Source organism: Manis pentadactyla, chromosome 1 (assembly GCF_030020395.1).
Source record: "Manis pentadactyla isolate mManPen7 chromosome 1, mManPen7.hap1, whole genome shotgun sequence".
In the NCBI taxonomy this organism is placed as follows: Eukaryota; Metazoa; Chordata; class Mammalia; order Pholidota; family Manidae; genus Manis; species Manis pentadactyla.
Genome location: NC_080019.1, coordinates 68,412,006 through 68,429,456, shown reverse-complemented (window position 1 = coordinate 68,429,456; position 17,451 = coordinate 68,412,006). Strand labels below are relative to the sequence as shown.

The 17,451-nt window shown below is 37.7% G+C and overlaps 1 protein-coding gene across 6 annotated transcripts in view; it reads left to right on the top strand.

The window, feature by feature from the left end:
- Positions 1 to 17,451, top strand: part of PPP2R3A (protein phosphatase 2 regulatory subunit B''alpha) — a 270,561-nt gene that overhangs the window by 103,491 nt on the left and 149,619 nt on the right. For all 6 annotated transcript variants that reach the window (XM_057498104.1, XM_057498095.1, XM_036877361.2 and 3 more), the window contains 2 exons: positions 1,993 to 2,096; positions 14,310 to 14,412. In XM_057498104.1, coding sequence (XP_057354087.1) covers positions 1,993 to 2,096; positions 14,310 to 14,412 — 207 coding nt within the window. The remainder of the gene's footprint in view (positions 1 to 1,992; positions 2,097 to 14,309; positions 14,413 to 17,451) is intronic.

The window sequence follows — 17,451 nt, the reverse complement described above, 5'->3', positions numbered from 1 at the left end:
TTCTCCAATAGCCTAATGCCCTCTTGCTGCCTAACACTTGGCTACTCAGGGTACCCCACTATGTCAGAAATAGGCCAACCTTTCCCAACTCAATAAATGTATAACTTGTAGTCTCTCAGTGACTTCCTACTCCTTATGAGCTGACATGTATACATTTTAACAGGAGTCTTCTGGAGAAAACACCATAATCCAGGAAATGAAACTTGTTTTATAAGGAGTTGCCTTATGGGAAATGGTAATAAGGAGTTGCCTTATGGGAAATGGTAAGCAGACAGTCCCTGTGTGTTTCATCTGAGGCTGGTGACCACTTCCTAAGGTTGAGCTCGAAGATTCCTGATCCCTTCCAATTCTGAGAAATCCATGAGTGACTCTAATGGTAGGAGCTTCAAGCACTAGGCAAGCCAGTTCCAGTCTTTCCCACTTCCTCTCTGTCTGTGGCTCTGCCCCCTGCCTCCATAGTACAGACTATTCTTTTAGCTTTCCCAGCAGTTGCCAATAGCCCGTCACTTCTAAGAGCATTTTCTTGGCACACTACCATTCTACATGAAAGGAAGGATTGGGATTGGGGAAGTGGATTTGACTGTTTACCACCCAAAGTATATTAATTGTGAACTTTGTACTTTGGCAATCATAATTTACACAATAAAAAAAAATCTGTTTGGTTGCTAAGCAACACCTTTCCTTCATTCTTGACCTTAGTGGAAGTATTTGACCTCTGGACTTAAGAAATATTAAATTCTACCCTGCTTGCAGATCATGCTTTAGTGGCCCTGGCAGGAACAGCCTCTTTTCTGCCCTGTACTTACCTCTCTAGGCTTGAATCTTGCTGTCCATATCCTTGTCTCTGACATAAACCCTGCAGACTTGGGCATTCTCAGCATAACTCATCTCAGACTAGGTACTCTCCAGGCTTCCGTGAAGATCCCCCACTCACTGAGGCCCCACATTAGGAGCAACTTCACCTGAGCCTAATGTAGATTCCCATCCAGTCAACCTCCACAACAGAAGCTTCTCTGTGTAAAACAATGAAGGCTCAACAGAGTCTATGTCTAATATGAATAATAAGAAAATCTTAATAACAAGGCGTAACTCTTTGAAGAGTTCCAGATTTGGGAATGTTTTATGTGTACACACAAAATAAGAAGCATTTGGAAACTATTTCTCTGCCAATATATAAATATTAGTATTACCTGGAGTAAGAATTTTCCCTCTGGGAAAAAAACAGGTAAATTTGATAAGAACTCTTTCTTATAAAAGTATAAGAATTTTTTAATTGAAAGAAAGCTTTTTACTAAGGAGAAAAAAATCAATACCTTTTAGGGTATTGTAGTTGTTTTATATTCATTCCCAGGTCTTCCTAAGGCTTTTGTAATATGTAGTCTTTTGTGGTAGCTTCTAACATATAAATAAATGATAACATTTTAATTTTTAGCTTTCATCTTTTACCTGAATTGTAACCGTTTAAATAGACTTGATAGTTATTTTCCTTGAACAGTCTAGGCTTTTCTGGTTCTTGAACCTGAGGCTTAATAACAGGCAAAGGAAAGAGAGAGATGGGTGACAGAGTGTATCAACACCAGGTGATCAAGGAATAAAGGTGGCTGTATTTTTCTACCACAGGAAGAAAGGCCATATGCATCCATAACAGTCATTTCTTTTTCTTTCTAAAAGGAATAAAATAGATGATGTAGGAAGGAAGGCTGGTTGCTTTAACTCAGAATAGGGGGAAGAAACGTCTCTAGAACTGAACTTGAAGAAAAGGTAAATGAACTTCTGTTTTCTTCATCAAACATGTTGTTCTCTTATTTTGTTTCCCTGTGTCTGTGTCTCAGTCTTCTCTTGCTGATGGATTTGCCTCTGCCCCAGTACTGCTCCCCCACAGTCCTTTCTGTCCACTGTGGCATGAAGGGTAAAAGCCAAAAATGCTCATTCTTAGGCTGTGTCCTCTTTTCACTGCTCTTGCCTTACACTGTGTTTGTGTTTCATTTGTAGGTCTGTGGCTGTCCTCTCTACTGGAAAGCCCCCATGTTCAGGGCTGCAGGGGGAGAGAGGACAGGATTTGTGTCAGCACAGTCATTCATTGCGATGTGGAGAAAGTAAGTATGTGAGCCATCATTTTGGGGCTAGGCAAGAATTGTCTGGTCCTCATGTGAAAAGTTTTATAAAGGTCACTTATTTATTACTCATTTATTAATTTTTTCCCTTTACCCTTTGTTTCAACAAGTAGAATTCAATGATTGACAATCATTTATACCCATACAGATATTCTTTCTAAGCCTTTGTCTTACATGTCTAATCAGTCAAATAGGTCTTCAGAAATTCCTCTTTAATAACTATTTGATAGTTTCTTAGTTTTACTTGTTAAATTCAGGCCGTGGGATTTGGCTGTGGTGATATGAGTAAAGACTCTCCTTAAAGGGGAGCAGACCACATGGTTCATGTGAAAAATACAGCTTCCATTCTCATATACTCCAATTAGAATTATATCTAATTGAGTTTTTAAAGTTACTGAATTCTAACAGATTTTAATCATTACTCTTTGAAAGCTTCAGTTAAGAAACAAAGGAGTAGTACATTTATCAAGACACTCCTGGATTGTAACATCCTAACAAGCTTTCTTGGATTCAAACCCAACTTTCTTTTTCTTTTTTTTTTCTCTCCCTTCTTTCCTCTTAGAAGAAATACATTTCTTGATGTATTATGTATTTTAAGAAAATGTCACAGCTTACCTCTTCTACCTCTTTTAACTGAATCAGCCTTTTTTACATAGGTTCTCACCTTTTCTGGGCTAGATACCCTTCCTGTTAGCTATTGGGAAATGCTACTCACCTATCATCATCATCATTATTTAAAATCAACATATAATAGCAGCAGAATTCAGCTTATAGATTCCTTTTAATCCCTTCATGCCACCAAAAGCCCTAGTGGTATAATGCTTGAGAACACTGTAGGTAATTTAATAAGTGTATTCTTGATTTTAACAATTTGCTGCAAGTTGAATTCACCAAGTTTTCCATGTATTATGTTAGAGCTAAAGTGACCAAGGTATATAAAATTCTGCCAGTTAATTCTGCAAGTTGAATTCACCAAGTTTTCCATGTATTATGTTAGAGCTAAAGTGACCAAGGTATATAAAATTCTGCCAGTTAATGGACTTCTTTTAAAGAACCATACCAAAACTAAAAGTAACAAATGCTTCATGTTTTCCAGGTGGATTTTAGTCATTTTGTTACAGGGAACAGTTATAAATTGTCCAAATACCAAGAATGAAAAGGGCCCTTGGAGAATCACTCCTCATGCACCATGTGGATAACACGTCAAAGTCAGTGCCATAGACTCCATTCTACCTCTCGTACAGTAAACTGCTGGATTAAATCTAAGAAATATCTTTTTTCTAATGTGTAAATAAGCAGTTGTAAAAGTAAGAGAATTCCTTGGAGGCTAGAAATAGAAAACACTAATTAGTAGGCATGAACCAGCAAAAGAACTGGCATTTGCCCTTAGGGTATTTATCATTGGTATTTCTGGCAGCCTTGATGCTGGGGGAAGAAAATAGGGTCTAGGGCCTGAAAATTAGCGAGGTCAGCTTGGATTCTCTCTCCTTTCCCCACCAGTGAAGTCAGGACTATAGCTGGGTGGTCTGATTATCTATTATTAATTATTATATTGTTATTTTTAATTCAGCATATAACAGTAGCAGAATTCAAGAACTTAAAATAGGTAGATGTTCTAGATTTCATTCAGCTAGCTTCCTTTACTCTGATAGTGGCAGGCCCTGAAAAGGCCTTACCTGGAATGTGAACCAGGTGTAGAAAGAAAAGGGATATTGCACAGCTCTTGTCAGAAGTATCTTCAGCCGTTTGAGTTCATCACTGTTGGCAAAAACGATCTTAACAATCTGGAAGAGCAGCAAGAAGTGAGTTGTGATTAAGAGAAGCCTTTGTATAAGCCAGGAGATTGAAAAAAAAAAAAAGAAATAGTCTATAAGGAGAGTAGAGCTAGAAAAAAGAACTATAGCTACTTAGCTACTTACATTCTGAGTAATTTTGAATATCCTAGAACCCTAGGTGCGTGAGCCTGAGGCTGACCATAGCAAAAGAAAAACTTAGAGAACTTGATTTACCTGCAATTAACTGCATAACATAAAGGAGAGTAATATCCAGGTTTTCTTTTTAAGACTGTATGTCACTGAGATAGAATGGATGTTTATACTCATCAGTAGAACATGGAGCACCAGCCACCACAAAGAAATACTCCTTTACTGAGATGAAATCATTTTAATTTTATCTCTGGGGAAAGGTTTCTGCAAAAATCAAAGGGGATGAAAAGACATGAAGCACAAGTTTTCACTTTAATAGCAGAGAACTGCTTATGAAGTTACACAGCATAAGCAACTGTCCCTTTTTGCATTAAAAAAAACTATGAATAGATAAGCATAGGTCTCTTCATTAAAGCTTTATTTATGGCCAGATATAAAATGGTTGGAGCGCCCTCTAGTGGAGCTCCTTTCTGAGCACTTAAATGCCTTTTAAAGCCAGGGTGCTTTGAGGGAGACCTTTAGTATGGTTATTTTGGGAGCTTGTGATAGTTTGAGATACCACACTGACCTTGAAGAAGATGTGTTTATACCACACTGACCTTGAAGAAGATGTGTTTATTTTTGTAATTTTTTACAAACTACACCCTTTGCATAAAGCAGCTTGTGACCAAGTATAGTATATTAAAACTTCCATGTACACAAAAATAACTGGCAGATAATGACACAGAATCAAAACATATTGGCATATACATATGCATGCTGACTTGTTCCAGTATTGGGCTCTATGTAATCTTGAAAAATAAAGTCAAATGTAAATGTCACAGCATAACAAGAGTTTCCCTCTGTACTCATGTCCCTTCTGTGTTCATGGAAGGAGGCTTCATAGCCCTCCGCCAAATGGTTGGAGGGTGAACACCTTAAGGGGCTCCTGTTCCACTGCCTCTGCTCCCCTGCCTTTCTCTGCCCTACTATTTCGTGTCTGTATTTTGACATCTGTGTTTTTACAGTCAGAATATTTTTAGGGGAAAGACGCTGCAGCACAGCTTTTTGTTTGAGTTCATAGATTGCCAGAGCTCCTCTCAAGTGGAGCCAGCAATATTGCTCCAGCTTTTTTGCTTTACTTTCTCTTACCTTTCATGTCAGTGTGTCATTTGTCCATTAACAAAAGGATATTTTGTCTTGAGAACTCTGGATACCAAATTAGATACCAATTTAGAAAAACTATGTTAATCTTCCTTTAGCTTTCACTTTTTTCTTTTATTTATTTTTAATAATAAAGTATCATTGATATACAATCTTATGATTGTTTCAAATAAACAACACTGTGGTTTCAATATTCACCCATATTGTCAAGCCCTCACTGCCTCCATTGTGTTCACTATGAGCATAGTAAGATGCTGTAGAGTCATTACTTGTCTTCTCCATGGTCTACTGCCTTCCTTGTGACCTACGTATGTTGTAATTGTGAATTATAGTGCCCCTTAACCCCCTTCTCTCTCCCCACCCACCCTCCCCTACTTCTCCCCTTTGGCAACCACTAGTCCCTTCTCCAGTGTTTGTGAGTCTGCTGCTATTTTGTTCCTTCAGTTTTGCTTTGTTGTTATACTCCACAAATAGTAAAGTTATTTGGTACTGGTTTTTCTCCACCTGGCTTATTTCACTGAGCATAATACCCTCTAGCTCCATCCATGTTGTTGCAAATGGTAGGAGTTGTTTTCTTTTTGTAACAGAACAATATTCCACTATGTGTATGTACCACATCCATTCATCTACTGACGGACACTTAGGTTGCTTCCATATCTTGGCTATTGTAAATAGTGCTGCAGTAAACATAGGGGTGCATATGTCCTTCTGAATCTGAGAACTTGTATTGTTTGGGTAAATTCCTAGGAGTGGACTTCCCGGGTCAAATGGTATTTCTATTTTTAGTTTTTTGAGGAACCTCCTTATTGCTTTCCACAGTGGTTGAACTACTTTACATTCCCAACCAGCAGTGTAGGAGGGTTCCCCTTTCTCTGCATCCTTGCCCACATTTGTTTTTCCTGGCCTTTTCTATGCTGGCCATCCTAACTGGTGTGAGGTGCTATCTCACTGTGGTTTTAATTTGCATTTCCCTGATAACTAGCGATGTGAAGCATCTTTTCATGTGCCTCTTGGCCATCGGAATTTCTTCTTTGGAGAAGTGTCTATTCAGATCCTCTGCACATTTTTTAATTGTGTTATTTGTTTTTTGGGTGTTGAGGCGTGCAAGTTCTTTATATATTTTGGATATTAACCCCTTATCGGATAAACCATTTACAAACATATTCTACCATACTGTATTGTAGTATGCCTTTTTGTTCTGTTGATGGTGTCCTTTGCTGTGCAGAAGCTTTTTAGTTTGATGTAGTCCCATTTGTTCATTTTTGCTTTTGTTTCCCTTGTATTCAGGAGAAAATTGTTCATGTTTATATTCAAGAGATTTTTGCCTGTGTTTTCATTTAAGACTTTTATGTTTTCATGACTTACATTCAGGTATCTGATCCATTTCGAGTTTACTTTTGTGTATGGAGCTTTAGACAAAATACAGTTTCATTCTCTTACATGTAGCTGTCCAGTTTTGCCAACACCAGCTGTTGAAGAGGCTGTCATTTCCCCATTGTATACCCATGTCTCCTTTATCATATATTAATTGGCCATATATGTGTGGGTTTATATCTGGGATCTCTATTCTGTTCCATTGATCTATGGGTCTATTTTTGTGCCAGTCCCAAATTGTTTTGATTACTATGGCTTTGCAGTAGATCTTGAAGTCAGGGAGCATAATCCCCCCAGCTTTATTCTTCTTGCTCAGGATTGCTTTGGCTATTTGGGGTCTTTTGTGGTTCCATATGAATTTTAGAATGATTTGCTCTAGTTCGTTGAAGAATGCTGTTGGTATTTTGATAGAAATTACATTGAACCTATAGACTGCTTTCAGCAGGGTGGCCATTTTGACAATATTAATTCTTCTTATCTACGAGCATGAGATGTGTTTCCATTTATTGGTATCTTCTTTAATTTCTCTCATGAGTGTCCTATAGTTTTTAGACTAGGTCTTTCACTTCCTTCATTAGGTTTATTCTTAGGTATTTTATTCTTTCTGATGCAATTGTGAATGGAATTGTTTTCCTGGTTTCTCTTTCTGCTAGTTCATCATTAGTGTATAGGAATGCAACAGATTTCTGTGTATTAATTTTGTATCCTGCAACTTTGCTGAATTCAGATATTAGATCTAATAGTTTTAGAGTGGATTCTTTAGGTTTTATTTATGTTCAATATCATGTCATCTGCAAACAGGGACAGCAAAACTTCTTCCTTGCCAATCTGGATGCCTTTGATTTCTTTGTGTTGTTTGATTGTCATGGCTAGGACCTCCAGTACTATGTTGAATAAAAGTGGTGAGAGTGGGCATCCTTGTCTTGTTCCCAATCTTAGAGGAAAAGCTTTCAGCTTTTCACTGCTAAGTATGAAGTTGGCAGTGTGTTTGTTGCATATGGCCTTTATTATGTTGGGTACTTACCCTCTATATCCATTTTGTTGAGAGTTTTTATCATGAATGGATGTTGAATTTTGTCAAATGTTTTTTCAGCATCTATTAAGATGATCATGTGATTTTTGTCCTTTTTGTTGATGTGGTCAATGATACTGATTTTCAAATACTGTACTATCCTTGCATCCCTGGATAAATACCACTTGCTCATGATGGATGATCTTATTTTATTTTTTTAATCAGTTTGCCAATATTTTGTTGAGTATTTTTACATCTATGTACATCAGGGATATTGGTCTGTAATTTTCTTTTTTTGTGTGGTGTCTTTGCCTGGTTTTGGTATTAGAGTGATGCTGGCCTTATAGAATGAGTTTGGAAGTGGTCCCTCTTCCACTTCTTGGAATACTTTAAGAAGGATGGGGGCATTAGCTCTTCTTTAAATGCTTGATAAAATTCAGCCATGAAGCCATCTGGGTCAGAAGTTTTGTTCTTAGGTAGTTTTTTGATTACCAATTCAATTTCATTGCTGGTAATTGGTCTGTTCAGATTTTCTGTTTCTTCCTGGGTCTGTCTTGGAAGGTTGTATTTTTCTAGAAAGTTGTCCATTTCTTCTAGATTGTCCAACTTTTTGGCATATAATTTCTCATAGTATTCTCTAATAATTCTTTGCATTTCTGTGGTGTCCATTGTGATTCTTCCTTTCTCATTTCTGATTCTGTTTATGTGTGTACACTTTTTTTTTTCCTGATAAGTCTGGCTAGGGGTTTATCTATTTTGTTTATTTTCTCAAAGAACCAGCTCCTGCTTTCATTAATTCATTCTATTGTTTTATTCTTCTTGATTTAATTTTTTTATGCTCTGATCTTTATTATGTCCCTCCTTCTACTGACTGTGGGTCTCATTTGTTCTTCTTTTTCTATTTTCATTAACTGTGAGTTTAGATAGTTCATTTGGAATTGTTCTTGTTTCTTGAGGTAAGCCTGTATTGCGATATACTTTCTTCTTACAACTGCCTTTACTGCATCCAACAGATTTTGCGGTGTTGAGTTATTATTGTCATTTGTCTCCATATATTGGTTGATCTCTGTTTTTATTTGGTCATTGATTAATTGATTATTTAGGAGCATGTTGTTAAGCCTCCATGTGCTTGTGGGGTTTTTCATTTTCCTTGCCTAATTTATTTCTAGTTTCATACATTTGTGGTCTGAGAAGCTGGTTGGTACAATTTTAATCTTTTTGAATTTACTGAGACTCTTTTTGTGGCCTAGTATATGATCTTTTCTGGAAAATGTTCTATGTGCACTTGAGAAGAATGTTTATCCTGCTGCTTTTGGGTGTAGAGTTCTGTAGATGATTTTTAGCTCCATCTGTTCTAATATGTTGTTCAGTGCCTCTGTCTCCTTATTTAGTTTCTGTCTGGTTGTTCTCCTTTGGAGTGAGTGGTGTTTTGAAGTCTCCTAAAATGAATGTGTTGCATTCTATTTCTCCCTTTAATTCTGTTAGTATTTGTTTCACATATTTAGGTGCTGCTCTGTTGGGTGCATATATATTTGTAATAGTTATATCCTGTTGTTGGACTGACCACTTTATCATTATGTAATGCCCTTCTTTGTCTCTTGTTACTTTCTTTGTTTTAAAATCAATTTTGTCTGATATAATTACTGCTACTCCTGCTTTTTTCACCCTGTTATTTGCATGAAATATCTATTACCATCCCTTCACTTTTAGTCTGTGTGTGTTTGGGTTTGAAATGAGTCTCTTGTAGGCAGCATATAGATGGGTCCTGTTTTTTTCTCCGTTCTGTAACTCTGTCTTTTTTTGTTGCATCCAGTCCATTTACATTTAGGGTGATTATCAACAGATATGTACTATTGCCATTGTAGGCTTTAGATTTTTGGTTACCAAAGGTTCAAAGATGGCTTCCTTTCTATCTAACAGTCTATCTTAAATCAGTTATTACTGCATTTCAAATACATTCTAAAGGTTCTTTTTTTTCCCTCCCCTTCTTCTTCCTCCTCCACTTTTTACATATTAGGTGTCATATTCTACACTCTTTGTGTATTCCTTGACCAACTTTGTGGTCAATTGTTTTAATTTTGTACTTGCTTAGTAATTAATTGATCTACTACCTTTATATGGGTTTATTTTCTCTGTTGACAGCTATTTAACCTTAGGAGCACTTACATCTAGAGGAATCCCTTTAATAGTTTAGTGGTGGTGAATTCCCTCAACTTTTGCTTATCTGGAAATTGTTTAATCCCTGCTTCAAATTTAAATGATAATCTTGCCAGATGGAGTATTCTTGGTTGGAGGCTCTTCTGTTTCATTGCATTAAATATATCATGCCACTGCCTTCTGGCCTGTAAGGTTTCTGCTGAGAAGTCTGCTGATAGCCTAATGGGATTTCCTTTATAAGTGATCTTTTTCCTCTCTGGTTGCTTTCAGTACTCTCTCCTTGTCCTTGATCTTTGCCATTTTAATTAGTATGTCTTGGTGTTGTCTTCCTAGGGTTCCTTTTGTTGGGTGGTCTTTGTGCTTCCATTACATGAATGTCTATGCCTTCCCCAGATTGAGGGAGTTTTCAACAATTATTTCCTCAAAGAGACCTTCTATCCCTTTGTCTCTTCTCCTCCTGGTACCCCTGTAATGCAAATCTTGTTCCATTTGGATTGGTCACATAGCTCTCTTACTATTCTTTCATTCCTAGAGATCCTTTTTTCTCTGTGTTCCTCAGCTTGTTTTCCTGTTCTCTCATTTCTGTTTCATTCACCATCTCCTCTACATCATCTAATCTACTTTTAAATCCCTCCATTGTATGTTTCATTTCAGATACTATATTCTTCATCTCTGAGTGGCTTTTTTTAAGGATTTCTTTCTCTTTGTTGAAGTTCTTTCTGAGATCTTGTAACTTTTCTGTAAATCCATGTGCATATTTATAACTTTTATTTTGAAATCTTTATCAAGAAGATTGGTGATTTCAGTTTCATTAAGCCCTTTTTCTGGTGTTTTTTTCTTGTATTTTTGTTTGGACCAAATTCCTCTGCCTCTTTTTTTTTCAGTGTTTTTTATGGTATAATAGATTTGTGTAAGAGGTGCCCTCTCATGCCCAGAAGCTCAATTTCCTATGCGAAGTCCCAGCTGTTGTTGTGCGTGGGTGTGGCACCTTTCTGCTTTGCTCCTAGTGATCTGATTTCAGGTGGGCTGTGTGGGCCATCAGCTGATCACAGGAGCACGGCAAATACTCTCTGGAACTGCTACGGGTGGAGCCACCCTACCTCCAGCCTGCCGCAATGGCAGGGGCGGCAGACAAGCGGAACCAGTCCCCAGCGGGAGAGAAAAACTCCTGGGGCTGGGCTGCCTGTGTACACTCAGGGAAGAGCATTCGCACAGCGGGCCTGGAGCTGTCATGGGCAGAGCCACCCTCTGAACTGCCTGTTGCGATGGCGGGGCCACTGGCAAACAGGACCACCACCTGCAGGGAGGAAAGAGCTACTGGGTCTGGCTCCTGCACACAGCTCTCCAGCTGGCCCAAAATAGGGCTGAGCAGGCTGGGGTTTCTTCCCCTACCTACTTGTGAGCAAAGTCTGATTTTACTGCCCACGGGCCTCCAGGCTGTGTTGCCAGTGAAGGGAATGGAGCGTCTGAAGCTCCTGAGGGCTCCCAACCTGTTGGGCTGAAGGCAGGCTGGGGAGGTATTGTCCATCTGACCTTTCTCCTAAACAGAGATCACGGTGCAATCCTTGCCCCTCTGGTGCTCCTCTCACTGCTGGGAAGTCTTTCAAACTGCCCACCCTGCTTTCTTTCTCAGGGGGGCCAGTAGAGTGTGCCTGTTCTCCACAGGCGGCTGGGATCTCAGCTTCCCCACGTGTTCCACCCATCTCTGTTGTCCAGTCCCACTAATCATCAGGGCACTGTGCAATGTGGGCTTATGCTCCTGGAGCAGATCTCCAGGGCCAGGTGTTCAGCAGTCCTGGGCTTCTTTCTACTCCCTCCCTGCTCCGTTCCTCTTCCTCCCGCCTGTGGGCCACAGTTGCGGGGAGGGCTTGGGTCCAGCTGAATCATGACTTTGCAACTTTACCCTTTTCTATAGGTTCTTCTCTTCTTCCCCAGATATGGGTAGTTGATTCTGCAGTCTTCAAGTCACTTTCAGCCCTAGTTGTGTTTGGTGTATTTTCATGTTCTGTGTGATTTGGGGCAGAGGTTTTTGCCTTGCTTTCCTACACCGCCATCTTTTGTCCAGAATCCTCTAGCTTTCACAACTTTTAGTATCTCCTTTTCTTCTACCATATAAAATTCACCAGCTACTAGCATTAGCTAAAAATTATAATTCACTTTTTCTTTCCATTCCATGCTTCTGATAGGAAAACACCATTCCTGATTTGACTTTTCCTCTCAGACTGTCTCTCATCTGTTATATCTGCGACTTCTGTTTGGCAATGCTATCCTTTTTTTTTATAAAGGGCTCTGTTTGAAAGACTTCATGGCCATTTTTGTTGTAATCACCCCACCTATTTTCTAATCCTGAGAGGTGGCTCCCATCAGTACCTATAGCACTAATCTTTTTCTTTAATGTATATTTAACTTTAGAGGCCTTAAGCATGCTGAGGAATGATAAACAGAATAAATATACTGATCATACTATTGCTTTAATAATCACAAATGAAGTCAGTTAAGTATACATCTGTTAGCCAGATCACAAACATTTTTTGAGAATCTTTTATGTGGAAGTCAGTATGCTAGGTGCTAAGGGAAAAAAAGCTAAAACTTTTCCTGTCCTTTAGGTGCCAGAGAGATAAAAGAAAGCTAACACTATACAAAGGTACATATAATATAAATAGTGCAAAGATTAGTAAGGAATTTAGTTATCAGAGAAGGCTTTTTGAAAGAGGTCAGTTATTAGCTGAACCTTAAAGAATAGCCAGCATTCAGTAGCAAAGTTGGGAGGCGTGGTATTCTGGGGGAGTATAAGAGCATGAGAAATGGCACATAGGCAAGAGCACATGACACACTCAGGGAATAGCTGCCTGGACTGGAAGCTTCATTTAGCAAAGTAGTGAGATAGGTAGGTAGGCAGCCTCCAGCCTAATTATAGAGGGCCATAAATGCCCAACTTAGGCATTTAGACTTAGCCATGTAAACAGTAGAGAGCTACTGAATTTTTCGGGAAAGGGGAATTAAATAATCAAAGAATGTTTAGAATGATGAATTCTCTAAGATACCAGGTTGAGTAAACATTGTAGCCTGTTATGACTTCTTCCCTTCTAGCATTCTCAGCATAAAGTCATAAGACCCTGGGCCTGACTGTATAATGGAAAAAGAAAAGAAGGAATGGTTGTCTAAAACATTTTAAATAAATACTCCTCCAGACTTCTGTGTTCCCATCCTGAATTCTAAGCACCTTAGGGTCCAAGCTAGAAACCTAGGAGTCGTCATGAACTTCCCCCTTCCTTTTACCCCTTCACACCTATCAACTACCACATCCTTTTCATTTCAACCAAATTTGCCTCTTTCTCTCCATCACCCAATGCCAGTAACCATGCTCAAGCCCTTGTTTGGATTTTTATTTGATATTTCTGAAAAAAAACCACATGTGATTGTGTCACTTTCTAAGTTAAAATTCTTCTGTGGACTAGGCTAAATTCCAGGCTTCTTTATATGTAAAAGGTCCTTCAGCATCTGATATTACATAATCATGTTCCCTTCTCTTACCACCCCAGCATTTGTAGCTGTCTGAATATTCCGTGCATTTTCACTCCATGCATTTGTGCAGCAACTCTTGGTCCACAATATCCTTCTTCCCCACATCCTCTCTTTAGGGAATCTCACTGTCCCTCCTGTGTCTTTCCATGACACCCTGTGCTTATTGCTTCTGCCATGGCTGTCACGCAGTAGTATAATCTTATTGGTGTAGTGCTTTCACTGGACTATAAGCTCCTTATAGGGTACAGAACTGTCTTATTTTCTTTGTATCCCAAGTATCCTCAAGGCCAGACACACAATTAGCATTCAACAAATGATTAAGGAAGGAAACAAGAAAATTTGAAGACTGATTGGATACAGAGAAAATAAGGAAGAGAAATAAGTTGAAAATTACTTCAAAATCTCAAGTTCAGACAACTCAGAATGTTACCACTGTTAACAAAAATAGATGTCTAAAGGACTGACTTTGAGAGGAATATTTTAAATTTTATTTTTGATATTTTAATTTTGCTGTCAGAGTATAGTATCCAAGTAGAAATGTCCAGCAATTAGTTGGATGTAAGGAATTCTTAGAGCTTGAAGATTTATTAGGGCCTTCTTTTTTTTTTTTAAGCCTGTCCTTCAAAATATAATTTCAAAAGTTCCTTATCCTGTTAGCCCTGACTATATCTGCCAACTTGGGCAAACCAAAGCTTACGTCTTAAGTGGTGCATAGTGGTCCCTCTGATGTGTTCCCTCCTGGCTGAGCTCTGGTTCCAGATGTCCTGTGCCAAACCTGAATGGACATTCTCCCTCAAGTATGTTTTTAGCAGCACTCATTCAGTTGATTCTGTGCTCTCAGCTCCAGAAACATTTTACAAAAATGATATACCATCTTGTAATTTAGCTTTTATTAAGATGTCCCTTGGACAAAATCAACATCATGGGAAAATTCCCATTTTTAATCATTGAAAAGAGAGCACTTAATTCGTGATGAATGGCCATCAGTTCAGACTGAAATCAACTGTTGACTTTGTAGTCATTGTTCACAGTGTCCTAAGCAGTTGTTTTCTTTTCTAGGTTGCTGAATAACCATCATGATGATGCCTCAAAGTTTATCTATCTTCTAGCAAAGCCCAGCTGCAACTCCCTAGAACAAGAGGATTTTATTCCTTTACTTCAGGTAGTTTTCATTTCCTTTTAAAAAGGGGTTTATTTTTAGAGTTTCAGGTATTTTTTTTTAATTCTCCAACTCTAAGATATGTCATTTGATATACATAAATGTATAGATTAGATTTCTAGAAGAGTGGTTTTCGAGCTTATTTTAGCAAAAAAATCCTTTTTTAAAATGAAAACACAGAACCCATAGTATAAAAGGCTACTCCCACTGAAGAAGAGGAAAGGGGCCACTCAGTCCCTCCATTGCCCAACCACAGCTAAAGCACCTTCTGAAACCAGGTTTTTGGCCTAGTTGACCTTTGTTAAGGTCAAAGAGAAAGAGATCTGCAACAGAAAGAGCCCACTTGGAGAGTATTTATATCTAGGCCTTCCAATGAGGATCAGTCACATGCCAGTTTTCTATCTGTTTTTACTATAGCATTCTTCATAGCCTGATATATTGCCTTTTGATAATCTTAATTTCATGTCTAAATATTCAGTTTTCCTTAGGAGATCAAAAATTCCTTAAAGACAAGGTCTGTCTTTCATTTCTGCTCAACACACATCATTGTTAGTTTTTCCAGTAAATCCTTGTTGACTGTGAGTGACAAAATACATTGACAGTAGGTTTTTTTTTAAGTTATATTCATGGCTGTCACCATCTTTGGGTTGTATTATTGGTTATTGTTAAAATAAAACAAAAAAACACAAATCATAAGTGTACTCACCAATCTGTGACTTTTCACAGTATAAGCATATCTTATATAAGCACATCTTATAACTAGCACCCAGATCAAGAAACAAAACATTACCAGAACTCCAAACCCCTTGCATTCCCTCCCAGTCACTGCCACCCTAGGGTAACCACTATCCTGACTTCTAATACCATATGACATAGATTTTTATTTATAGCAACAATTTTCCATTTTTAAAATATGAAATTTGATTATGATTTATATTATGTTCAGGGTCTTTCAGTTTGTCTTAATTTACATAATGGCCTTGATTATCCTTTGATTTATCTGCTATGTTTTTGTTCCACTTCATCATGAGATGAAGGCCTACTTAAATAGCTATGTCTCTGATAATACCACCCAATAATCAAGACAATGTGTTATTGGCAGAAGGAAACCCAAATGGATCAATGTAGAGAGAACCCAGAACAGAGTAGAGAACCCAGAAATAGAGCCATACAGTATACCCAACTGATTTTATTAAATACTTTTTTTTTAATAGTTTTCAATTTACAGAAAAATTAAAATAGTGCAGAGTTTCCATATAACCTGCTTCCTGTTTCCCTCATTATAAAACATCTTACATTAGTAAGGTACAACTGTTACAGTTAAGCAACCAATATTGATAACATTATTATTAACTAATTTGTTGCAGCATTTTAAGATTTCCTTGGTTTTCGTTGTAATATCTCCTTAGGATCCTCTTGGATGTGACAATTTCTTAGACTTTTCTTGTGTTTCATGACCTTGAAAGCTTTAAGGAGTACTAGTCATATATATTGGTAGGATGCCCCACTACTAGAATTTGTCTGATGTTTTTCTCATTATAAGACTGGGATGATGGGTTATTGGGAGGAAGATTAAAGAAATAAAGTGTCATTTTTATTAAATCATATTAAGAGTAAATATAAAACAAAATACTCATGAGAATGAGGATTCTTAATAGTTTTTTACATTTAGTCAGGATCATTATACATAATAATGTACATTACATACTCTTACTTACGTTTTGTGAAATTGCATATATTCAATATTTGAAATACATTGCTATTAAACATTAGGTTTTAATACCAGTTTTGGCCCATCTCTGATTCCTACAAACTACATTTTTTTGGGTCCACTTGGCTGACTAGCTTCTGTTTGGGTCTGGCCAATGAATACCACTGCCTGAACTGGAAGAACAAAGGAGAAATAAATCATCATTTCTTCCCTACTCTCTGCTTTAGCAGAACAACTATATCTCTCTATTATGTACTACAACTTCTGCTGGACAGCCCCATCTCCACAGTTCTGGTGCCTGCTGGGCTCCCATAACTCTATTCCTCCCCTTGTTCCTTTGGCCCTAGTGACTATAATAGTGTCCTCCTGTTTCTGGTCCCTAGTGCCTTACCATTCCCTTGTCTGTTCCCTTAACCTGCCCACAACTTTATACCTAGTGCCTTCATGAAAGGTTCATGAGGGTGAATCTTTTTTCCTGTGAGGACACTATCCTAAGTTTTATCAGAATCTTTAATAAATAATAAAACCTCTGAGAGGAATATAAATTAAGTGTATACCAAGAGAATTACAAAAAAAAACTATAATTATGAGCTAATGGACATTTATACTTTCTTAACTTAAATCTAAGGAGAAATCTTATTTTTATTTAAGAAGTGAACTTCTGGTAAAAAAAAATGAGACTGAATAGTTATATTTTCCCCCCATTCTTTCCCAGACACATCTGAAATTAAGTATAGAAATTTAAAAGGAGCACCTAAATAAGTCAACTACTAACAGACATGAGGGGAGAAACTGACAGTAAAGCAGTAATGGTAGGGGATGTTAACACCCCACTTAAATCAATGGATAGATCACCCAGACAGAGAATCAGTAAAGAAACAGTGGCCTTAAAGTAACTCATTAGACAAGATGGACTTAAAAGGTAAACAGAATACTCCATCCAAAAACAGCAGAATAGACATTCTTTTCAAATGTACATTACCTAGGATAAATCACATTAGTTCAGAAAACAAGCCATAATAAATTTAAGAAGACTGAAGTCATATCAAACATCTTTCAGACCACAGCAGTATGAAACTAGAAATCAGTTACAAGAATAAAAGAAAAAACACAAACACATGGAGGCTAAACAATAGGCTAAACAACATGCTACTAAACAACATGTTGATAAGGTCAACAACAAATCAAAAAGAAAAGCAAAAATATCTTGAGACAAATGAAAATGGAAACACATCTTTCTAAAACCCATGGGGCATAGCAAAGCAGTTTTAAAAGGGAAATTTAGTGATACAGGCCTATCTCAAGAAACAAGAAAAATCTCAATTTTACCT